This window comes from Arvicola amphibius, chromosome X (assembly GCF_903992535.2).
Source record: "Arvicola amphibius chromosome X, mArvAmp1.2, whole genome shotgun sequence".
Classification (NCBI taxonomy): Eukaryota; Metazoa; Chordata; class Mammalia; order Rodentia; family Cricetidae; genus Arvicola; species Arvicola amphibius.
In genome coordinates, this window is record NC_052065.1 from 86,478,902 (window position 1) to 86,503,187 (window position 24,286).

General features: G+C 42.0%; 1 protein-coding gene across 6 annotated transcripts in view; it reads right to left on the reverse strand.

Annotated features, from left to right (window-relative positions):
* Positions 1-883: 883 nt before the first annotated feature.
* The window catches only part of Trmt2b (tRNA methyltransferase 2 homolog B), a 52,212-nt gene continuing 28,809 nt past the window's right edge, over positions 884-24,286 (reverse strand). For all 6 annotated transcript variants that reach the window (XM_038316455.1, XM_038316450.1, XM_038316453.1 and 3 more), the window contains 7 exons: positions 20,364-20,510; positions 18,244-18,338; positions 17,625-17,839; positions 17,326-17,427; positions 16,159-16,278; positions 15,858-15,957; positions 884-1,380 (listed from right to left, as the gene is read on the reverse strand). In XM_038316455.1, the coding sequence (XP_038172383.1) occupies positions 1,254-1,380; positions 15,858-15,957; positions 16,159-16,278; positions 17,326-17,427; positions 17,625-17,839; positions 18,244-18,338; positions 20,364-20,510 (906 nt within the window). In that variant the 3' untranslated portion in view covers positions 884-1,253. The remainder of the gene's footprint in view (positions 1,381-15,857; positions 15,958-16,158; positions 16,279-17,325; positions 17,428-17,624; positions 17,840-18,243; positions 18,339-20,363; positions 20,511-24,286) is intronic.

Genomic DNA, 24,286 nt, shown 5'->3' on the forward strand with positions numbered 1-24,286 from the left:
AATGGTGCTACTGCTCCTAGAAATAACCACATTTTCTTTTTAATTTTTTAAAGAACTATTTTGTTAATTATGTATATCTGCATGTGGGTGAGTATGGGTTTGTGCATGTGAGCGAGTGTCCATGGAGGTCAGAATAAAGTGTCGGATCCCCTGGCCTAGAGTTACAGGCAGTTGTGAGCAGCCTCACATGGGTACCAGAATCAAACTTAGCAATTCTGCAAGAGCTGTATGTGCCTGGGTGATGCTGAGCTGTTTCTTCTGCCCTGGACATAACCACATTATCAAAGGACATTTTAGAAGTGTCAAAGTCTAGACAACCTAACTACCCTTTAATCACTACATAGCATTGTCTGCTTTGTGTGTGTGTAGTGTGTGTGTATGTATATGTGCATGTGTGTGTGTGTGTGTGTGTGTGTGTGTGTGTGTACCTCTGACTACACTTGTGGAGGGCAGCAGTTGATAAACATTTTCCAACTCCTTTTTTTGAGAAAGGGTCTCTCACTGAACCCGGAGCTAGACTGAACCTTAGCTAGACTGGCTGGTCAGGGAAGCTCTTAGGATCCCCCTGTCTCCACTTCCTAGCACTGGAAGAACAGACCCGTTATTTGAATGTGAATGCTGGACTTCAAAACTCAGGTACTTGTGTACGTGCAATAAGCACGTGACCTACTTATCTTCCCCACACCGTGTTTTTTTTTTTGAGACAGGGTTTCTCTGCAGCTTTTTTAGAGCCTGGCCTGGAACTAGCTCTTGTAGACCAGGCTGGCCTCGAACTCACAGAGATCCGCCTGCCTCTGCCTCCCGAGTGCTGGGATTAAAGGCGTGCACCACCACCGCCCGGCCACCCCGTGCTTTTTTTTCCCCAAAGACAGAGTTTCTCTGTGAAGCTTTGGAGCCTGTTCTGCAACTCACTCTGAGGATCAGGTTGGCCTTGAACTTACAGAGATCCACCTGCCTCGGTCTCCCAGTGCTGGAATTAAAGGCATGTGCCACCACCGCCTGGCTCCCTAGCCCCTTCTGCTTTGTAAGAAATCCAAGGAGTTTGGAGCGTTCAAAGCTACACAAATATGAGTAATCCCAAAGAAATATGACAAGCTATAGTTCAATCTGCCTCAAAGGAGGCCAGCTAAACTCTTGCTGGGGATACAAAGACTGGTTTCCCGGGTGACACATCCATGTCTCCAATGCAGCAACAGGCCAAACCTGATGACGTCCCTGAAACTTCAGCCTTAGCAGCCTGAAGTCTCCTAGCCTTATCGAGTGAAGAGGAGTACCAGTTCACAGTGTGGGGTGTGGGGAAACAAATCCACGGGTACAGCTTGTCTCAGGACAAAGGGTTCACCGAGGAGCTTCTTAGCCGAGTTTGGAGGACAGCACAGCCTGTAGAAAGAGACACAGGATCAGTTCACAGAAGAAAGAGAAGCAACTACCGGACTTAAAACTGAAGTTCTTCCTCTGTAGTCACACAGGCCCATGTGTCTGGCATCTCCACTACTCACTATTGCCATGTAACTGTTTTGCTTAGCCATCTTCCTCACCAGAGTACAAATGTCCAACTTACAGTGAGGTTATGGCCCAACAAACCCGTTGCAAGCCAAAAATACTAAATCAAAATGCATCTCAAGGGCTGCGAACATGCTTTGGTTGTCAAAGTATCTGAGTTCAATGCCCAGAATCCATGTAAAAATGTAAAGTGTGTTGGCATATGCTTGCAAACCAGCTCTAGGGACGCAAAACCAAGCAGATCCCTGGGGCTCACTGCTGGCCAGCCTAGCCTCCTGGGTGAAATCCAGGCCAGTGAGAGAGTCCTGTCTCAAAACACAAGGCAAATGGGTCCTGGGAAAACAACACCTTCAGGTTGTCCTTTGGTGCATACACACATGCACATAAAAATGCATCCAAGTAGCTGGGGTAAATCTCAGTCTCTGAGTTAGAGCATATGATTAGCATGTACAAATTTCTGGATTTGAACCCCAGTGCATATATATGTATATATGCACACATATAATTTATATATGTATGTAAGGTATATATTATCAAACATCACGGCTTACATTCATAAGACCCTAAGACAGGTAGGTACCCACTAAACTCTTCTAAAAAGGTTGTTCCAATTTCTACCAATTCTTTTATAGTTTTACACTATCAGACTTTTTTTTTACCATATGTACACAGTATCTTGCTGAAATTGAAACTGCTTTGCCTTTTTGAGGACATGTTTAGTAATTTTCTCAGTGTGATATCTGAATTCTAGGTTTAGTCTTAACCACTGCATTTTAAAATTCACTGTTATTATATATAATATGCAGTATAATAAATACTTTCATCTGAGTCAAAATGGAATAACATTAAGAGGTACACAAGGTAATCTCCTTTGTCACCTCTCATATGTCCCCAGTTCTTTCTTTTAAAAATATTTTTAGATTTATGTAATTTTCATGTGTATGAGTGTTTTGCTTGTATGTATGTATATATACAACATGCATGCCTGGTGTCTGGGGAAGTCAGAAAAGGGCACCAGGTCATCAGAAATTGGTGTTGCCCATGGTTATGAACCACCACATGGGCACTGGAAACCAAACTCGAGTCCCTCTGCAGGAGCATCAAGTGCTCTTAACCCCTTAGCCAGTTCTACAGCCCTGTTCCCAGTGCTTTCGAGACAGAGACAATTAATTGTTATTAGGGTCTATTTCTGAAGGGGGTCCTTCCATTAATTCATTTTTAAAGATAACATACAAAGTGATGGACTTCCTTGAGGTATTTTCATGCATTTATATCATATCACTCTCATTAATTTTTCTTCTCCTCTACCCTTCCTTGTGCTTCCTGCTTTTCTGACTGAATCTCTTCCTTCCCTCAGGGAGCTCCGTCTTCCACTTATCATAGTCCCTTAAAATTCCCTTGCTAGTTTATATTCTGTACCGAAACTCACACATACATGCACAAATATTTATAATGTAGACTCCATGTATAAGAAAAAAACATTTAGCATTTGTCTTCCTAAGTTTGTCTTATTTCACTTAACAACATAATATCCAGTAATCAAATTTCCTGCAAATATGATTTCATTCTTCAAGATTTACTCTTTCATCATGTATGTGTGTGTGTGTGTGTGTGTGTGTGTGTGTGTGTGGTGCATGTAAGTGCACAAACATGCAAGCACACGCACATGAATGGCTGCCCAAGGAAGCCAGAGGTGTTCGAGTCCCCTGGAGCTGAAGTCACAGGTGGTTATAAGCTGCCTATTGTGGGTGCAGGTAATGAAAGTCAGCTCCTCTGCAAAAGCGGTACATTCTCTTAACTGCAGAGCCATCTCTGTAGCCTCAATTTAATCGCTCATTATCAGTGTCTCATATAACTGACCAGAGTCTCTCTATGAAAGTATAAGCAAGCACAAATGCATGTTCTTCTCATCCTTCAAATTAACCTAGTATATGAACAATTCTATACCTTACTAGTTCTATTTAGTGACAACCTTATCTCAGAACTTAAATCAAAAGCCACAAAAATATACTTGACTATACTTCAAAAGATACTATTAAGCCATGTATTGTAGCGCACATCTTTAAACCCAGCACTCAGAGGCAGAGGCAGGCAAAACTCTGTGAGTTTGAGGCCAGCCGGTTTACAAAGCAAGCTCTAGGATAGCCAGAGCTACACAGTGAGTAGAGACAATGTCTCAATAAGACAGATAGGGAAGGAGGACGAGAAGGAGAAGGGAGAGAAGGCAGAGGAAGAAGAGGAAGAGGAGGAGGAATTGGGGATGTAGCTCCGCAGCAGTGGAGTACTCACTGGCTTGTGTGAGGCGCTGGATTTGCTATCTAGCAATACCCATGAACACAAACAGACATGTACACAGAAAACAAAGAGAGAACAAGAAGAGAGGGATTTCTCCAACTCATATACTTGACGTGGAACTTCTATCAGACATACAGAATTCTAAAAACTCAACAGTAGAAAGTCAACCCAGTTAAAGATGGACATAAGATCTCAATCCTGTATTAATCAGAAAATATCTCAAGGTTTACAACTGATGAAAAGAGGAGCTGGGAAAGTAGCTCCCTTGACAGACTGCTAGTCTAGCCTGCACAAAGACCTGGGCTCAATTCTCAGCACTTCATAACCAGATTCAGTGGTGCATGCCGGTAATCCTAGCACGAAGGAGATGAAGACAGGGGGATCACAAATTCAAGGTCAATCTGGGCCAGCATGGAATGTGTGAAACCCTATCTCCAAAGAAAAATGCAAACGGATATATTAAAAAAAACAAAACTCTCGGCCTAGCGATGGTGGCTCACACGTTTAATCCTAGCACTCAGGAGGCAGAGGCAGGTCTGGTCTACAGAGTGAGTTCTAGGACAGACAGATACTTGGAGAAACCCTATCTTGAAAATACAAAAACAAACAAACAAAAAGAACCATTCAAACACCTTTAGCCACTGGGGAAATGAAAAGAAAAACCACAGTGATATACTGATATGCCATTTTAAGGGGGAAAAAGGCAGCAACCAGAGCTTAGGATATACCTCACTGGAAGAACGCCTGCTGACTAGGAACAAGTGGTCCTGGGAGTCATCGCCAGCATGGCAAAATAATTTTTTTTAAAGCCAATAACGAGACTTTGTGAAGATACAGGAGAAATACAGAGAAAGTGGAATGCTCGTATACTACTGTTGGTACAATAGGGCAGCTGTTTGGAAAACCAAGTGAAGCTCCTCAATCAAAGGGTTCAACTAGTGTCCATTACGGACCAGCAATTCCCCTCCCAGGTCTTTCTCAAGGAGAAATGAAAGAAAAACTTGCACGTGAATATTCACTGCAACGTTATTTATAAAAGCCATCAACCCATGAGCAGATAAGTAAGAGACAATATATACATACAATATTATTCCCTTTTAAGGCCAAAAAAAGAAAATAAAAGACCAATAAATGTTTAAACACAGATGAACATCACACACATTATGTTAAGTGAAAGATGTAAAGAAGCACACAATACATGACACAATTCAATTCAACGAAATGCCAGGCAAAGCCTTACACAGAAGGCACATTACAGGCTGCCTAGGGTCAGACAGCAGGGGCGGAGCTAGGCAGTGATGCTAAAAGGCATAGGGTTTTTTGGTTTTTGGTTTTTTTTTTTTTTAGATGACAAAAAACAGTCTGGACTTAGGTGGTGATAATGGCTGCATGAGTTTGAAAGCAAACCAACCACAACTCATTGAACTGTATACTTAAACAAAAAGATGCCCTGTCAGTGGTAGCACACACTTTTAATCCCAGCACTCAGGAGGCAGAGGCAGACAGATCTCTGTAAGTTCGAGGTCAGCCTGGTCTACAGATCAAGTTCTAGGACAGTCAGAGTGGAACATAGAGAAACACTGTCTAGAAAAAAAAGCAAAAATGAGAGAGAGGAGAAAGAGAGAGAGAGAGAGAGAGAGAGAGAGAGAGAGAGAGAGAGAGAGAGAGAGAGAGAGAGATGATTTTGGTATAGATAGACAGACAGACAGACAGACAGACAGACAGATAGACAGATGATAGATAGATAGATAGACAGATGATAGATAGATAGATAGATAGACAGACAGACAGACAGACAGACAGACAGACAGACAGACAGATAGATAGATAGATAACTATAGATATGTGTGTGTGTGTGTGTGTGTGTGTGTGTGTGTGTGTGTGTGTTTTGCCTACACGTATGTCAGAGGGATGGAGGCCAGCAGGAGAACAAGGCCCTCTGAATTGACAAAGCAAGGCACCTATGAGCTCACAGAGACTGAAGCAGTAAGTTTGGGTCTGTTTTTGTTTGTTTGCTTGTTTGTTTTTTGAGACAGGGTTTCCCTGTAGCTTCGAGCCTGTCCTGGAACTAGCTCTTATAGACCAGGCTGGCCTTGAACTCACAGAGATCTGCTTGCCTCTGCCTCCAGAGTGCTGGGATTAAAGATATGTGCCACCACTGCCCGGCTGCCTGCTTGGATCTGCACCAGGTCCTCTGCATATATATTACAGCTATCAGCTTAGTGTTTTGATGGGGCTCCTACTGTGAGAACTAGTGGATCTCTGGGTCCTGTGCCTGCTCTTGAGACTTTTCCTCCTGTTGGGTTGTCATGTTCAACTTTGATATGATAGTTTTTGCTTCATCTTTTTATATTTTATTTTGCCATGTTTTGTGGTTATCTCTTAGAAGCCTGTTCTTTTCTAATGAGACAGAAAGGGAACAGATCCAGATGGAAGGGGAGGAGGGAGGAACTGGAAGGAGTACATAGAGGGAAACTATAATCAGGATATATTGTATGAGAAAAGAACCTATTTTCAATTTTAAAAAGACTTGTTTTAGTTTATGTGTGTGGGTGTTTTTATTTTGGTAAAATACATGTAACACGGAGGGTGTGGTGGTGCACGCCTTTAATCTCAGTACTTGGAAGGCAGAGGCAAGCGGATCTCTGTGAGTTGGAGGCCAGCCTGATCTACAAGAGCCAGGGCAGGCTCCAAAGCTACACAGAAAAACCCTGTCTCAACACCCCCCCCCAGCTCTCTCCCCCACAAAAAAACAACAAAATATATGTAACATGAATTTTAACCACTTTTAAATCTATTTTATTTTTTGAGACATGGTCTCATTACGTAGCTCTAGAACTCAGTATGTACACCAGGCTGGCCTCAAATTCACAGAGATCTGCCTATAACTGACTCCCAGGTTATGAGATTAAAGGTGTGTTCCACCACTGTACCCAACAATTACAGAAGGTTGTGAGCCACCATGTAGGTGCTGGGAACAAAACCTGGGTCCCCTGCAAGAGCAACAGGTGCTCAAGTGCTAAGAGCCACTGAACTATCTCTAGTCCCATGAAGTATATTTTTTAATTGGCAAAATTGTATGAATTATAAAATAAATCTCCATAAAGCTGCTGGAAACTAACATATTGTCAAGATTTTCCATTATCAGTACATTATATTTTTCTACATAGTGGTATAGTCTTCCATCTTGTGGATAAATCATAAATAATTTATCCAGTTCTCTTCTGATGACTTTTATATTTTCCCTTTTTATGCTAAAATATTACACTAACTAATTTTATGTCGTTAATGTTTGGGAGTGATCTACAGGTTAAAAATCAGAGGAATGGGAGCTGAAGAGATGGCACAGTAGTTAAGAAACTGACTGCTCTTCCAGAGAACCCAGGTTCAATTCCCAGCACCTATACTGCAGCTCACCATCTATAGCTCCAGTTCTAGGAGATCTGAAGCCCTCTTCTGGCCTCTGTGAGATCAGGCAAGTGGTGACATCAATACAAGGCACTCATACATATATACTCATACACATAAAACAACATAAAATATTTTCTAATTGAGGCATGTAATTCTGGGTCGCCAAGTATGTATATATTTAAATTTTTAATCTACGTTACTAAATTTACCTCCAAAGGGATGATACCGACTTGTAAAGATTAGTGCTCAATTCGTACCAGCAAAAATTTTGATTTCTAGTGTTCCCATAATGTCAACAGTGCATTATCAAACTTTTGCACTTTTCCAGTTTGGAATGTAAAAAGTGTGTCTCTAGGGATGTGGCCCCTGGTAGGCTGCCGGAGGATAGCCTGTGAGCACACAGGCAGCACTAATTGGACTCAGTGGGTTATTTAAAGAAAAGAAACATGGAGTTGGGAGCGGGATGTGTTGGGGGTCTAGAAGGAGTTAGAGTGGGGTAATAGGTTGGATATGATCAAAATGTGCTGTAGGTATATACACATACACAGAGAGGGGTGTATCTCAATGTACTTGGTTACAGGTTTTAGACAGACTGTTTCTATGTAGCTCAAACTGGCTTCAAACTCATAATACTACTGCCTCATTATCCTGAGTGCTGGATTACAGGCATGTGCCACTAAACCTGGTTTCAGTACAGTTTTAACCTTATTTCCATTCTTTTTCTGTGTCTCTGTTTTTCCTGACAATCTTTCTATGTAGCCCTGTCTGTCCTGGAACTCATTCTGTAGACCAGGCGGGCCTAGTACTAAGAGCTCTGCCTGTCTCTGCCCCCCGCCCCCAGCCCCGCCAAGTGCTGGGATTAAAGCATCCAGCTTATATTTCTATTTTCACGGTGAGGCAGCATCATCTCATAATGCATCAATGCATTTATAATACTTTCTTTGCATATGCCCTGTTAGTTTTCCAACTGTACAGTTTTCCTGTTTCTTTTTGGTTTTTCAAGACAGGGTTTCTCCGTAGCTTTGGAGCCTGTCCTGGAGCTAGCTAGCTCTTATAGACCCAGCTGGCCTCGAACTCACAGAGATCTGCCTGTCTTTGCCTCCCAAGTGCTGGAATTAAAGCCGTGCACCACCACTGCCCAGCCAGTTTTCCTGTTTCTTATTGACCTCTAAGACTTGATTACAGACTGAGGAAAAGGGTTTGTAATACGTACTGCAAATGGTTTCCATTAAGTGAAATTGCTTACGGTGCTTTTTGTTATGCAAAAGTTTCAGATTTTTCTCCAAAGTTTTATTGAAACATTATTCATACTGTATACTTTACCCATTTATACAGCTCAGTGGTTATTGGCATATTTCGAGCACGCACTTACCACTATCAGCAATTTCATTTTCATTAGCCCAGTAAGATGGCAGGTACCGCAGGACCTCTCATTGGACTCCCAAACCTTTCAATTTCTGTAGACTTGTCTATCCTGGACATTTTCTATAAAAAGAATCACTTAATATTCATTCTTTCTCTCTCTCTCTCTCTCTCTCTCTCTCTCTCTCTCTCTCTCTCTCTCTCTCTCTCTCTCTCTCTCTCTCTCTGTCCTTCTTGCCCAAAGTGCGCGTGCGCATGTGTGTGTGTGTGTGTGTGTGTGTGTGTGCGTGTGTGTGTTGTTTATATTTGTGTAAGAGGATGCACTTGTCCATAGAGGCACATGTGGACGCCAGAAGTTGATTTTGTGATGTCTTCCTCAATTGCTCTCCATCTTAATTTTGAAAGACAGGGTCTCACTCAACCCGGAGCTCATCAGTTGGCTAGGTGGCTAGTCAATGAGCCCCTGGGACCCAGTGCTGTCTGCCAGCACTGAGGTGGGGTTACAGATGCATGTTGCCACACCTGACTTAATATGTGGTCTTTCGTGTCTGGCCACTGGATATCAAGCCATATCTTCTCCTATTCCATGGGCTGTCTTTTCATATTCTGGGTGGGAACATCTGTAATAAAATAAGGGATTTTTGCTTTGTCTTGATTTTAGTATTATTTTTCTTTTTTCTTTGGGCCTTTGATGTCATATTAAAGAAGACTTTGCCCAACCCAAGGTCATAAAGATTTTAAATATTTTCTTCTAAAAATTCTGTAGCTTCCGCTCTCACTCTCACATTTACTTCTATGATACATTTTTTTGCTGTTTTGGTTTTGTTTTGTTGAGACTGGCCCTTAAGTAGCCCAGGCTGGCTTCAAATTTACCACATAGCCAAGGATGGATGACCTTAAATTCCTGATCTCCTCTTGCCTCTACTTCTCAAGTGCTAGGATTATAGACATTTATCACCACTCCTGACTTAGTACTATTAGACATTTTGAATTCGTGGCTGTGAATGGTATACTACAATGAAGGTAGACACTACATAGAAAACAGCAGTCCTGTAAGATTAGCTTAGCAATAGTGTAGCCATTTTCTTGTGCATAATGAATCCCCATGATGCTCACATAATAAAAATCACTGAATGATGAACTTTTCAGACAATATTTCCAGGGCTGGAAAGATGGCTCCGTATTTAAGAGTGGTGTCTGCTCTGGCAGAAGATCCAGGTGAGGTTCCTAGCACCAACATGGAAGCTCATGACCATCTGGACCTCAAGTTCCAGAGGATCCAACACCATCTTCTAGCTTCTTTGGGCATACAGGCAAATACTTATACACATAAAATAAACCATGGAGATGTCCCCAGCTAGTTCCTTGGGCAGCTGAGGAGAGGGAGCCTGAAATGGCCCTTTCCTATAGCCATACTGATGAATATCTTGCATATCACCACAGAACCTTCATCTGGCGATGGATGGAGATAGAGACAGAGACCCACAATGGAGCACAGGACTAAGCTCCCAAGGCCCAAATGAGGAGCTGAAGGAGGGAGAACATGAGCAAGGAAGTCAGGACCACGAGGAGTGCACCTACCCACTGAGACGGTGGGGCTGGTCTAATGGGAGCTCACCAAGGCCAGCTCAAATGGGACTGAAAAAGCATGGGACCTAACAGGACTCTCTGAACGTGGCAGACAATGAGGGCTGACTGGAAGCCAAGAACAATGGCACTGGGTTTTGATCCTACTACATGAACTGGCTTTGAGGGAGCCTAGTCTGTTTAGATGCACACCTTTCTGGACCTGGATGGAGAGGGGAGGACCTTGGACTTCCTGCAGGGCATGGAACCTTGACTGCTCTTTGGACTGGAAAGGGAGGGGGAGGGGAATGGAGGAAGGGGGAGGGAAATGGGAGGTGGTGAGGAGGCAGAAATTTTTAATAATTAAAAAAAGAGATGAAAATCAGAAAAATAAACCTTTTTAAAAATATAAAATATTCCCACAGTTAAGTATTTTCTATAGTATCATTTTAGCATTCTTCTATATCATTTAGTGAGTTTAATATGTAGTTCATGAAGAAAAATAAGAAATAAGAAATATAAATGGCCAATAAGTATTTTAAAAAGTGGTCAACATCCTTGCCATCAGGGAAATAGAAATTTTAAACTGCTCTAAGATTCTATCTTACCCCAGTCATAATAACTAACATCAAAGAAACAAACGGCAACAAATTCGCTGCAAGTAGGAGTATAACTTGGTAAAGCTACTGTGGAACTCAATGTGGAAGTTTCTCAAAAAAATTAAAAGAATTGGCACATGACACAGCTCTACCACTCCTGGGTATATACCTAAAGGATCCAGTCAGCATATTACAGAGACACGTGTACGGCCACCCATGCTACTGCAGCCTTAGTCACAACAGCTATGAAGTAGAAATAGTCTAGATGTGTATGAAGAGATAGTTTAAAATGCAATGTAGGGCTGGGGAGATAATTCAACAGACAAAGTGCTTGTCATGCAGCTATGAGGACCTATGTTTCCATCCACAGAGCCCATGCAAGAGCTTAGCGACAGCACAGGTCTGTAACCTTAGTACTGAGGGCTAGGGGATAGAGAAAGGCAGACATCAGGGGCTCACTGACTAGTCAGTCTAGCTCAAATGACAAGTTTCAGGTTCAGTGACCCTGTCTCAGAAAAGATGGAGGGTCAGTGAGCTGGCTCAGTGGATAGCCGTGCTTGCTGCCAAGCCTGATGACCTGAATTTGGTCTCCAGAATCCACATGGTAGGAGAGAAGCAACTCCTCCATGCTGTCCTTTGGCCTCCACACATGCACACATTTGCACAGAAAAAAGACAAAATAAGTTGGAAAGTGAAAGAGGAACACACTCAGTGGTGACCTCTGGCTTTCACATGTGCACACAGAAGTGTGGTACTGATACAAATGGAGTTTTTATTCATCTCTAAAGACAAAGAAAATTGTGACATTCACAAGGAAATGAATGGAACTGAAATTATTGTTAAGTGAAATAAGCCAGAGTCAGGAAGACACATATCACATGATTTGTGTGTGTGTGTGTGTGTGTGTGTGTGTGTGTGTGTGTGTGTGTCTATGTGTATGTCTGTGGATGTGTGGGGGGAGTAGACAGAGTGGGGACAATGTTGGGGAAGGGGAGGGTCATAAATAAAATGAACGAGGGAGTGCATAAGAGCAAGGCATATGACACACGTACAAAAGTGGCACAACGAAATAAACGGATGAGCAATCTATCTGGGCTGCTGAGATGGCTCAGCTGCAAAGCCTGATGACTTGAGTCAGCTTCTCAGGATGCACAGGGTGGAAGGAGAGAACCAACTCACACAAGCGCTTCTCCCCCCTCGATTAATAATGTGAAAAGCAAAATAGTCTTTAAAGGGACAATGAAACCAATTTCTTTGCACACTAAACAGAATATTAACAAATAATTGCCTTCTAGACTCCATCTTCTGAATTTTCAGTTAGAAAGCACAGGATAACTCTAAAGAAATCCTATGGTTTCTTAGAGCACATTTCTAGGTTCCCATGTTTTACATTTCAGTCTTTGACCCACTTACAATTTAGTCTAGATATAAATCCAACTTGTTGCAGTCTCCAAACACTTGTCAGTCACAATTTGCTGAATAGTCCATTTTTATCCACTGAGAAGAGATGCCATCTTCATGTCGTATTCAAACACAATAACAATGGAAGAGTAGTTGTGCAGAAACAGACAAGCAAAGAAGATGGAGAGAGTAGGCCTAAGTTTCTTTGAGGTAGAAGCTTTTCCTCCCCTGCACTGGATGAGACAGTAGTCTCACTATGTAGCCCAGGCTGACCCCTAAGTCACTATGGAACCCAGCTTTATCTTAAACCCGCGGTTTTCCTCCTGGCTTAGTCCCTATGTACTGGGATTACACATCCACACACCACACAACCATCTTGAGCAGGAGATCTTCATTTTTCCATGCTCGCTGTTCAGCATTTACCTTGATTTTTAGAACTAACCTTGGCCATTTGTATTCCGCACCCCCCCAAAAAAATTAGACTTCATGTAGATTTTTCAGATATTTTTAAAGCAAGCTCTAAGGAGTACTTTCTCATAAATGGAGAAAAATTGAGTATGCTGATGTATATCTGCTACCCCAGCACTTGAGAGGCAGAAATAGGAGGATTGTCATAAGATCAAGGCCAGACTGGTCTATGTAATGAGTTCTTAGGTAGACAGGGCTACACAGTGAGACCTTGTCTTTAAAAAAAGCAAAACACATCCTTAAAATCTGTAGATATTCTGATGGCTATATTTTTGTGACTTTACCCTTTTATGTTCTTGACTAGGTTTATTTTCCTATTTTTTCACAATAACATTTATTTTACCTATCTTTCATTTTGTTTTATAGTTCATTGATAAATGATGTTTTTTGATACGAGGCCTCACTATGTATTCCTGCCTGGCCTGAACTTACTATGGAGACCACACTGGCCAAAATCTCAAAAGAGATTTGCCTGCCTCTGCCTTTCTGAAGGCTTGCACAACACCTGTCAGGGTTTTATTTGTAATATTAGTTTTTTGAGACAGGATCTCATTATGTGGCCTAGGCTGATATCAAACCAATGATCTTCCTGTCTCTGCCTAAGAGCAGACATTATAAACAGGTACCACAACACCTGGCTTTTTAAATTCTTTTTAAATATAATGTTTATATTAATTCTCTGAGAATTTCATATACACATATAATGTATTCTGCTCATATTTAGCCTCCTACTCTTCCCCATAACTCCTCCCATATTTACCCCCTATTTCCCACCCCCTCCAACTTCGGGTCTTTTTTGTAATAACCCATCAAGTCTAATTTGTGCTGCCCATATACACATGGGACCATCCACTGGAGCATGGTCAACCTATTAGGTAGCATACCCCAAAGAAAATTTGCTGTCCTTCCCTTAACAGCCATCAGCTGTCAATAGCTCCTCATATGGGGTGAGGGCTCACGAGCCCTTCCCCATTCCATGCTAGCATACTGACTGGCTTGTCCTTGTGGGGGTCCTATGCAGGCAAGCACAGCTGCTGTGAGTTCCTGAGTGCGGTGGTCCTGGCATGTGCACGAGACAGTTCCTCCCAGTTCCTCTCAGAACTCTGGCTCTTACCATCTTTCTGTCCCCTCTTTTGCAATGTCCCCAAGCCTTGGTGAGGTCATATAGATGTCCTATCTATGACTAGGCATTCTAAATACATTCTCCACACTTTGACCAGTAATCAGAAAACACAATTTGAAACCTTAAAAAGATATGACAAAGTGCTAGCTCTTTCCTGTTAGAATGGTTAGGTGTCTGTAATCCTAGGACTCGGGAAGCAGAGACAGAAGAAGTAAGAGTTCAGGGCCAGCCTTAGCTACATGAATCCTTGTCTCAAAATAAGCATACACAGGTAGGCAAGATGGCTCAGCAGGTAAAAGCATAAGCCTCAGGTTTCAAGTTTGATTCCTAGCACCCAAGGGAGAAAGAAGGACAAACCAAGTCGCAAAAGTTGCCTTCTGACCTCTACACAGAAGCTTAGGCAGACAAGACTCTCTGCCTCCCACATATACTGAAAATTAATTAAAATTTAACTAAACACCAAAACACTACCAAAAATAAAAGACACAAAATAACATGCTGACAAGGACACAGAGGAAAGAGAACTTGTAAATACTGTTGGTGGGACGAAAGCTAATGGAATACAATAGCGAGAGTCCTCAGAACACTACAAATAAATCCATCATACAACCCATTTGTATCACCTTTTGGAATGGCCCAAAGGGAATTAAATTAGCCTATCAATGAAATACCTGCATTACCATTTCTTGCTACATTATTCTCAACAGCCAGACAAGATTTCTAACAATAGATAAATGGATATAGAAAATAGTGTAAATAAAACATGGATTACTATTCAGCTAAAAGAGAATAAAGCCAAACATCTACAATAAAATGATAATGGAAGGCATTATGTTACATAAAACAAGCCAAGGAGACAAATACCACATATTTGCTCATACGCAGAATTTTTTCAAAAGCTAATCAGCTGTTTATCAGTTGGGAATTAAATCCAGTGCCCTATTTATTTGTGTGTGTGTGTGTGTGTGTGTGTGTGTGTGTGTGTGCGTGCGTGCCTGTGTGTATGTATGTGTATACATCAAGACCAGAGGGCAACTTCAAGTGTCCCCTTTAGGAACGTCATTCACCTCCTTTGAGATAAGGTCTCTCATTGGCCAGGAGCTCACTGCTTGGGCTAGACTGGCTGACCAGCAAACCCGAAGGATTCACCCGTTTTTTACTCCCCTAGTGATGGAATTACAAGCTCAGGTCATCATACCTGGCATTAAATTCTTTAAAACAAATTTTGTCCTTCATGATTTGAAAGGGTTGATTTTCTAATATATTATATTAAAATTTTACTTTGATCATTAAAATTCTTGGTTCCCTCCTCAAATTTTGCACTCAAAGTGAGTATCTGCTTTTCTCCCCCTAGCCTGGTTCCTATAATTCATTCTTAAAAGTGCTATTAGTAGTACTGGAGAAACTGCTCAGTAAAGATCACTAACTGTTCTAACAAAGGACCAAGTTTGGTTCAGAACATCCACATGGCAGCTCACAAGTGCCTGGACCTCCAGTTCCAGGGGATCTGACACCCTCTTCTGGCCAGCACGGGCTTGTACAAATATGTATTGCACATAAACTTATTCAAATTCATACAAATCATTTTTTAAAAAGAAAACTTATTTTTAAACTAGTATATTGAGCTGAGTGTAGAGACATATGCCTGTAATCCCAGCAAATGAGAGGCAGAGGCAGGCAGATCTCTGTGAGTTCAAGGCCAGTCTGGTCTACAAGAGTTAGTTGTAGGACTAGAGCTACATAGTGAGACCTTGTCTCAAGAAAACAAAAAAATAAAAATAAAAATAAAGTGGTATATTCTTTTCTTTTCTCTTTATGTCTCTATACTATTTCCAAATTGTTCTTAGAAAGTATAGATTACTCTGATGTTTAGAAAAAAATCATTTTGGTTTTTGCTTTTTTAATGAGACTGGGTCTTGCTTAGCCCACAATGACCTTAATCTCACTCATTGTGTAGCCAAGGATGATCTTGAACTTCTAATCCTCCTGCCTCTACCACCCTGCTCAGGTTTACGTGGGGTTGAATATCAAACCCAGGGTGCCATGCATGACAGGCAGTTATTCTACCAAATGAGCCATATTCCCCAGCTTGTGAAAAAATAATATTGAAAAGAAAGTCCAAGACTCACTCAATGAAGTTTCTTGTGCTTTCACCGTGGGGCTTGCAGGAAACAAAAACTAGAGTGTGGATGGCCCTGCAGTTCCGAATGGCTTGCACCACTTGGTAATCTGAAGGAGTAAACACCTTGTTAATGTACTTAACCCACCGTCGTCCATTATTCCAAAGTTCATGCTGAGCAGGACTGCTAAGGAATGGAGGAGAAGCTGCTTCAGGGCTACCTCATAGGGAGCCCCTTAGCCTGGGATGGGAATAAAGACAGAGAACTGGTGGGCACCGCGGGGAACACCCAAGTTGCCCTTCCTCCTTACGCAGTCCAGCACGGGCAGGGTTGACCACAGCAACTGTTAACTTCTCATCTTCCTGCGACTTTAACAACTGTGGCAAAATCTTCTCTGCTCTCCCAGCATGAAACTCACAGTTGGTGACACCTGTGGAAGAGAGGCGCATGTGACATCATAACTTGAGGCCAACAATTGGGAAGCTTCAGGTTTACCGAACTACACAGCAGCCAGGCTCCTGCCATTCCCGTTGGCTCCAGTGGACCTCTGAACAGCACAGAAGGCAACATACTTGGACCTGCTGCAAGCCCCTTTCCCTGGGAAAGTCTGGATGAGCCTTCCAGCTGAAACGACCAGACACACAGTGTGGAAGAAGTATCTCCACCACAGCAAAAACCTTGATCTTCACTCAAGTCCTTGTCCTGCTCCCCCACTAGTTTTCACCTGGTGCCTCGAAAACCAATAACCATCTGGAAGTTTATAGGAGCTGACACACCTGTAATTCCAGCACTCACGGGTTGGGCAAAGGCATTCAAGGCCAGCCTGGGCTGCACAAAAAAATGAATAAATAGATAAAAGAATTGTCTGGAAGTAGAATAAAGGAAAGAAGACAAACTCGTTTCTATATTGCAATTTGTCATTTTATTCAAGCAAAGGTTCTATTTAAGAACTGCGGTTTTGTTTTGTTTAAGACAGGGCCTCACCACGTAGCCCTGGATGGCTTTGAAGTCCCTATATAGATCAAGTTGGCCTTGAACACACAGAAATCCACCTGACTCTGCCTCTGCCTCCCGAGTGCTAGAATTAAAGGTGTTCACCCCAATGTCAGGCCAAAATTCTACATTTGAAACCTACTGCATTAGGCTCTGATGCTGAGGGTCCAATGTAAAGCATGTTCTTCTCTTATATACCCCATTTCCCTTCCTACAAAGGAGGCTTGTACTTCCCTTGGGCTCTTTATAGAATGTAAAACATCAAGATCCAAGTGTGGCTACTCTAGAACTCTGCCTCCCTATAAGCTAGGGATACAATATGTCTCGCTTTGCCTAGAAACAACTGCATTTCTGTTTGATTTCACAGTGCTGGTAATGGACCCCTGGCTCTCACACATGCTAAGCAAGCAGTCTGCCACTGAGCTCCATCTGCAGCCCCTCAACGACATTTCCTTTATTACTCCCCAGAATCAGATCTAGGTACCATTGAAGGCTGCAGTCCACCTGGCGTCCTGTACAGCCTGCTCCACCAGTTCAATGCCAAGGACCTGGGATGCACGCTGAGCCAGAGAAAGGCCAATCACACCTGGAGAAGTAAGAAATAAGAGGAAATTACTTTTGTGTTTTAAACCAACATGGTTATATTTAGACCATAAATCAACATGGTTATATTTAGACCATCAACACTATCTCCCCTGCCACCCTCACAAAGGCCCTAAGTTATGGGCAGATGGCGTTTGAGAGCTAGACAACACACAGACTCTTCCTAAAGCCTCCACTTGCCCGTTCCACAGCAAATGTCAAGGAGGATGGTACTGGAGTTCACTCCACTCAGCTCCCCAATGGTCTGGTACAGCAGTTCTGCACCAGCGGTATTAATCTGGAAGAAGGCATCTGGAGAGATGCGGATCTTCAAACCCAGAAGATCTTCAAAGATGTGGGGTTCCCCAAACAGGAGCTGGTAGGGGGACTGCTGATGGCTGCACCGGGTCATGGTACTAGGACAGAATAAAGGAAGACAGCATTTTAGAATGGCAGACCTTTCTGCCTCTTACTGCTTGGTTGGAAGGGGCATCCCAAGCCTCTCAGCTGGAAGACACAGCTTGCTCACCACGGCCCTGAGACTTCTGTTCAATCTCCATTCTTGAGGGATGAAGGTGCGTGTGCACACTCCCATTGTACATTAGCTCTGTTTTGATTGTGAAAAGTTAAAAGCTACCATACCCCACTTAACTTTTATAGTCTAGCCTGGGCTCCCAGATGTGGCTGGTGTGTGAAAGCCAGGTCTAACTAGCCTGTGCCTCCCTCCACTCTCAGTAGCCCACCATCAGCAAAGCACAAAGCCAGGCTATGGCAAGCCTGCAGCCATAGGAGGCGTTCTGGCTGGCTGGCCCAGGCTTACCTTTCCTGGAAATAGAGTGAAGTCAGTTCACAAACAGCTCCAGGACCTTTAGTGAAAAAGTCCTTCAAGGTCACCTTCTGAACACGCAGTTCCTCCTGCCCAGAACATGAACTCGTGAGTCAAGCAAAGATTCATCCCTGACACATTCTCTTGCCGGTAACTACAATAGTCAGCCCGAAGCAGTCACACAAGAAGACACATTTCTCAAGTCCTATTATAAATAACACTTAGCATAAAGCAATGTTCTGCAGGGCAAAATCAACAACAACAGGCTATTTTCACATTTCAAAGCACGGCTTGGCTTCTCAGCTTTTGACAAATCTCATACAATAGAACTGGCACTTTCTCTAGTTTGAGCCTCTAATAGTTCTCCAAAGAAAGTGTGAGTAATTCTTATAAACAAGAATCTAAACTAAGCTCCTGTGCCATCGTGCACAGAAAATAACCTTTCAAATCCCTTCATACTTCTCCACTTTTGCTATCCCAACCACCCACTCAAATATCACCTCAGAAGATGTGAGTCCTAGAAGAAATGAACCAGGAAACAGAAGAGAAAGAACGTGGTAGGCTAGCAAGATGGCTGAGGGGGTAAGGCTTTAAAAGCTATCAAACCCAATGACCTGAGTTTATACTCCCTGGGACCCATAGGATGGAAGGAGAGAAACAGCTCATGCCAAGTTGTTCTCTGACATCCAATTAAATGGAAAAGGAAAATAATGAACATGGTAAATAATGAACTTCCCTTTTTTTCTGACTATAAAACATATTAGAATTCTAATATTGCTGATCACTATAGACGAGCTTGGCATACAGACACAGGTTATAACCATGTCAGAGCTACAGAATTTTAAACACCAAGCCAGGAATCAAAGAACTCAGGATCAAATCCTAGCTTTGTAGTTTCCTGACTCTAACCTTCCATGAGACTATGCCTTCATTTGGTATTCTATAAAATGAGGATGGCAACATTCTTCTTACACCTACCTACTCCATAAACTGGTTGAGATAACTAAGTGCAGGGATGTTTCCATATGAGATTATCTGAGCTGACTGGGTTCTGCTGCTGTTGTTTTGTCAAACAGGATGCAAGCTGAGGTAGTTTAGGAATGAGCAGCCTCAGCTGAGAAACTGCCTCCATAGGACTGGCCCGTGGGCATGTCTAAGGGGCATTTTCTCAATTGATGGTTGCTGTGGGAAAGCCCAGCCCACTATGGGCGGTGTCATCCCTGGGAAAGTGATATTCAGGTACATAAGAGAGCAAACTGAAAGCTGCAGAGTAAGTTTTGTGGTTAAGAGCAGTTGTTGCCATTGCAGAAGACCTGGGTTTGATTTCCAGTACTCACACAGTGGCTCACAACTGTCTGTAACTCCAGTCTCAGAGGATCCAAAGCCCTCTTCTGACCTTCCTGGGCACAGGCATATACATGGTGCATATACATACAAGCATATACTCATACACATAAAATATTTTTTTAAAATCTAAAAATAAAAGCAAACTGACTAAGCAATAGGGAGCAAGCCAGTAAGCAGCATTCCTCCATGACCTCTCCTTCAGTTACTGCCGCCTAGGTTCCTGCCTTGAATTATTTCTCTGACTGTCCTTCAAGATAGACTGTGAGCTGTAAGGTGAAATAAATCCTTTCTTCCTCAAGTCACTCTTTGTCATGGTTTGTATCACAGAAACAGATAGCAAACCAGAACACTGTCTGAAAGTGCTAAGTGCATTGCAAATGTAAAGCATAATCAGGAGGACTGCTAGGCTCACCACTGTACGAGCAGAGTGTGCAAAGTATTTAGATTAGAAATGGTAGACATGCAAATCTCTATGGGAATCGCTTCTGGATGCAGTAGAGTCTACTACTATGTGAAAATACTTGAGAGTCCATGTACAATAATTAATTATCTTGGGTAACTTAACCATAATTATTTCTGATTTCTTTATGCCAACAATATTGTTAAATTATATTCTTACCAATGCCTCTTCATCCTCAAACCTGCCCACTAACCTACACAAATATTCTGTGGATAAGTAGGTTCTGCTCTCTGCTCTAAAACTTTCAAAAGACCCAGGAGCATAGTAGAGTTACTATAGAAGTGGCTTCTTTTCCTGGTAGGCCTACCTGACTTAATCCCTGGGGATGAAAAGTGATGATAGCCATTGTGTGTCCTTGGCTGTTGGTTCGAACTGTGAGCTCACGCCAGTGTCCACCTTCATGAAACAGAAGACAGGGTTCCACTGAAGACTGTCGAAGGAATACTTCATAGTACTAAGAAGAAACTGATATTTTATATAGGCAGAAGGAACAAGTTCAATAGCTCATTATTCATTCTGGATCATTGTTTGAGGCTGTACTATGCTCCCAAAAGTGTATGTGTTGAAGCCTTTACCCCTCTATCCTCAGAGCATGACTTCATTTGCCAACAGACCCTTAATGAGGTGAGTTAAGGAAGCCAGAGATGGTAGTCAACATACTTCAAGGATTCAAGGGGCTGAGGTCAGAGAATCTCAAGTTTAGCATCATCCTAGGCTACCTAGTGAGACTCTCAAAAGTACACAAAATTAAGAAGTGATTAAATTAAAAAGAGGCCATTGTGGTGGTTTGAATAGGTATGGCTCCATAGACTCATGTGTTCGAATGCTTGGCCCATAAGGAGTGGTATTCTTAGGTGGTGTGGCCTTATTGGAGTAGCAGAAGTGGGCTTTGAGGTCTCATATATGCTCAAGCCACGCCCACTGGACAGTCTCTCCTACTGCCTGTGGATCAAGATGTAGAGCTCTCAGCTCCTTCTCCAGCATCATGTCTGCCTGCATGCCACCATGTCCCACCATGATGGACTAAACATCTGAAACTGTAAGCCAGCCCCAATTAAATGTTTTCCTTTATAAGAGTTGCTATGGTCACTAAGTTCACAGCAGTAGAAACCCAAACTATGACAACCATTAAGGACACTTAATCAAATCTCACCAGTATCTTTACAGGAAGGGGTAGGAATATATAGCTCAGCTGGTAGAGCACTTTCCTGGTAGGCAGGAAGTACTGGGTTTCCCAAGCCCAGCACTGCTTAAAAACTGGGCATGGGTGGCACATACTTGTAACACCAGCACTTAGGAGGTAGAAGCAGGAGGATCAGAAGTTCAGGGTCATCCTTGACTACATAAAAGTTTGAAGCTAGCCTGGGCTACAGGAGACCCGGTCTAAAAGGCAGAAGGAAGAAAACAGAGAAAGGAAGAAGGAGGAGGAGGAGACGCAGCAGCAGAAGAAATGTGAACATATCAAAAAACACAAGGGCTAAATATGCAGAGAAAAGGCCACGTAGGGCCACAGTATAAAGATGGCCATAGGCCAGAGGAGAAAAACAAGCCTTTCAGACCCTGATCTAAGACTTGGAACTCCAGACAGGAAGGAACTAAACTTCTGTTGTTTATACCTGGGGCCTGTGGTAATTTATTTAAGTAGCGCTAAGGAGAAAAGCGACACAGAAACATGCTCCTTGGCCATCTGTGCTAACACACACACATCTATAATCCTAGCACTTGGAAGGCTGAGGCAGGAGGATCCTAAGTTCCAGGATTGCCGGGGCTATGCAACCAACCCTGCCCCACGACCTTAAGGAGGACATCCCCATTTTTTATATTCTAAATTATAAGTTCTATGAAGGTTTAGCATTATATCCTCAAACAGGCACATAATATACATGCTCAATAATATTTTTAAGAGTGGTATGAATGAATGAATAAAGAACCTATTCAGATATAAGGCCTTAGTTTATTCTATGTGTGATACTAAATACAAGAAACTGCCATTTCTGTGAATTCCTGGCAGCACTTCCTAATGCCTGACTAAGCTGCTGTGATTTATTCCTACTTATAACTTCCTGATGCAAGCCTATCATTTCTATAACATACAATCAGATGCTAGCTATACTATAGCTCACCCCAATCCTCCATTTCCTCCTGGAAAATGAAAGTTGAACGCAATTCTACTTAGTTGCTATGGTTTCAAATAACCTTTAAAGTCAAGAATGAGGATAGAGCTCATTAGTAGAGGACTTGGAAACGTGCACAAGGCCCTGGGCCTGATCCATAAAACCACACCTTCCCAAAAATCAATAAAAGTAAAGTTTTCAAACAGAAGCCACTTGGTACTACAATAGGATACACTGTCTGATTTACACATGTCTTTTATTCTCATATTATATGAAATCTAGGTCTACTACATTTTCAAAGAGACCCCAGATTATCTAGGGAGGAGGAAGTTATATGAAAAAATCGTGCTACCTAGAAAGATAAGGTCAATAAAAACAATGCTTTATCGCTTTTTCTGTAATTTCCTATACAGAAGCTAAGTGTAACTACACTGAACATATTTTTTTGAATCCTGGGGTTGGAATTTTTTTTTAAAGACAAGTTCATTTGCTATTTACTTTCTGGTTAAAAAGAAATGCTTTGGGGAAGCGAGATTCAAATGTCAGAGGTCTTAGAAAGATGACTGTTGAAAAAATGAGGCCTCGTCTAGAAAAAATGTTTAAGGAACTATGAGTTACAACTCCATCGTTGTATGATCACTGTAAAATGAAGAATGACTCCTGTTTTTATATGAGAACACTTAAGTAATAAGACTCAAGAGATCTTCTAATTAAAATAACAGCATGTTCTACCTAAAAATTCTACTCAAATTAAATTAAGGAGTTAGAAAATGTATTGTTATTTAAGCCCATTGTTCAAACAATTATCTTTTTTTTCTCCCTGAAATGTCATTTTCTAGCACTGAGGTATCAGTGCTAGATCATCCCCATTAACAGACAAGTATTCTTTCACTCTCTCACTTTCCAAAAAAAAAAAAAAAGCAAGGAGGTGCTGGAAAAATGGCTCAGTGGTTAAGAACACGCACTGCTCTCCTACACAACCTTGGTTCAGTTCCCGGCACTGACATGGCAGGATTCAATACTGCCTTCTGGCCTCTGTGGGCATCAGGCATGCACATGGTACACACACATGCATGCAGGCAAAACCACTCACATATACAAAATGAGTAAATCTTTTTTTAAAAAAAAAAGGTTTAAAAGAAAGAAAAATCGAGGAGGCAGGCATCATGTCTGCAATCCCATAACGTGTGAGATGGAAGCAGGAGAACCAAGAATTCAAGGTTATCCTCCGCTGTGTAGTATGTTGGATGCTACCCTGGGCTACAAGAGACCCTGTTGTCTAATAAAATAAATTGTCTAATAAAATAACTCCATTGACTGAGTCAGATTAAAACAAATACCGGTGGTGGTGGTGAACACCTTTAATCCCAGCACTTGAAAGGCAGAGGCAGGCAGATCTCTGAGTTCAAGACCAGCCTGGTCTACAAAGAGAGTTCCAGGACAGCCAGGACTATTACACAGAGAAAGCATGTCTCAAAAAACCAAGAAAAAAAATTCTCTGAACAACAAATGGAACAGTTACTGAGTAAAGAGAAAACAAGAGAACCAGAGAAAAATCTTTGCTAGCTGTATATCTGACAGGAGATTAATATCCAGACTATATAACAAACTCAAATATTTTTTAAAAAAATCAAAGAATAGTCAAATGTACTGGACAGTTCTTAAAAATAAAAATGGCAAAAAACCCACACATATTTACAATGCTCAATATCCTTAGCCACCACAGAAACGCAAATTAAAAATACACCGAGACTCTATCTCACCCCCATCACCATGGTTATCAGCAAGAAGACAAACAACAAATGCCGTCAGGGGACGGGAAGACTTAAACACAGTGGTGGGAGTATAAATTCGTGCTGCCACTTGGAATTCAGTCTGCATCCTCAAAAACCTAAAAACAAAACTACCATTGTGATCCAGTTAGATCACAGCACAAGGTATCTGCCCAAAGGAACCCAAGTCAGCATAGTGCAGAGATGACTGCACATCAATATTTATTGTTGCACTATTTGAAATAGCCCAAATGTGGAGCCAGACTAGACGTCCATCAGCATAGGGACAGACAAAAACAAAAGATGGCATATAATACACAATGGAGTTTTATTTATTAAGCTGT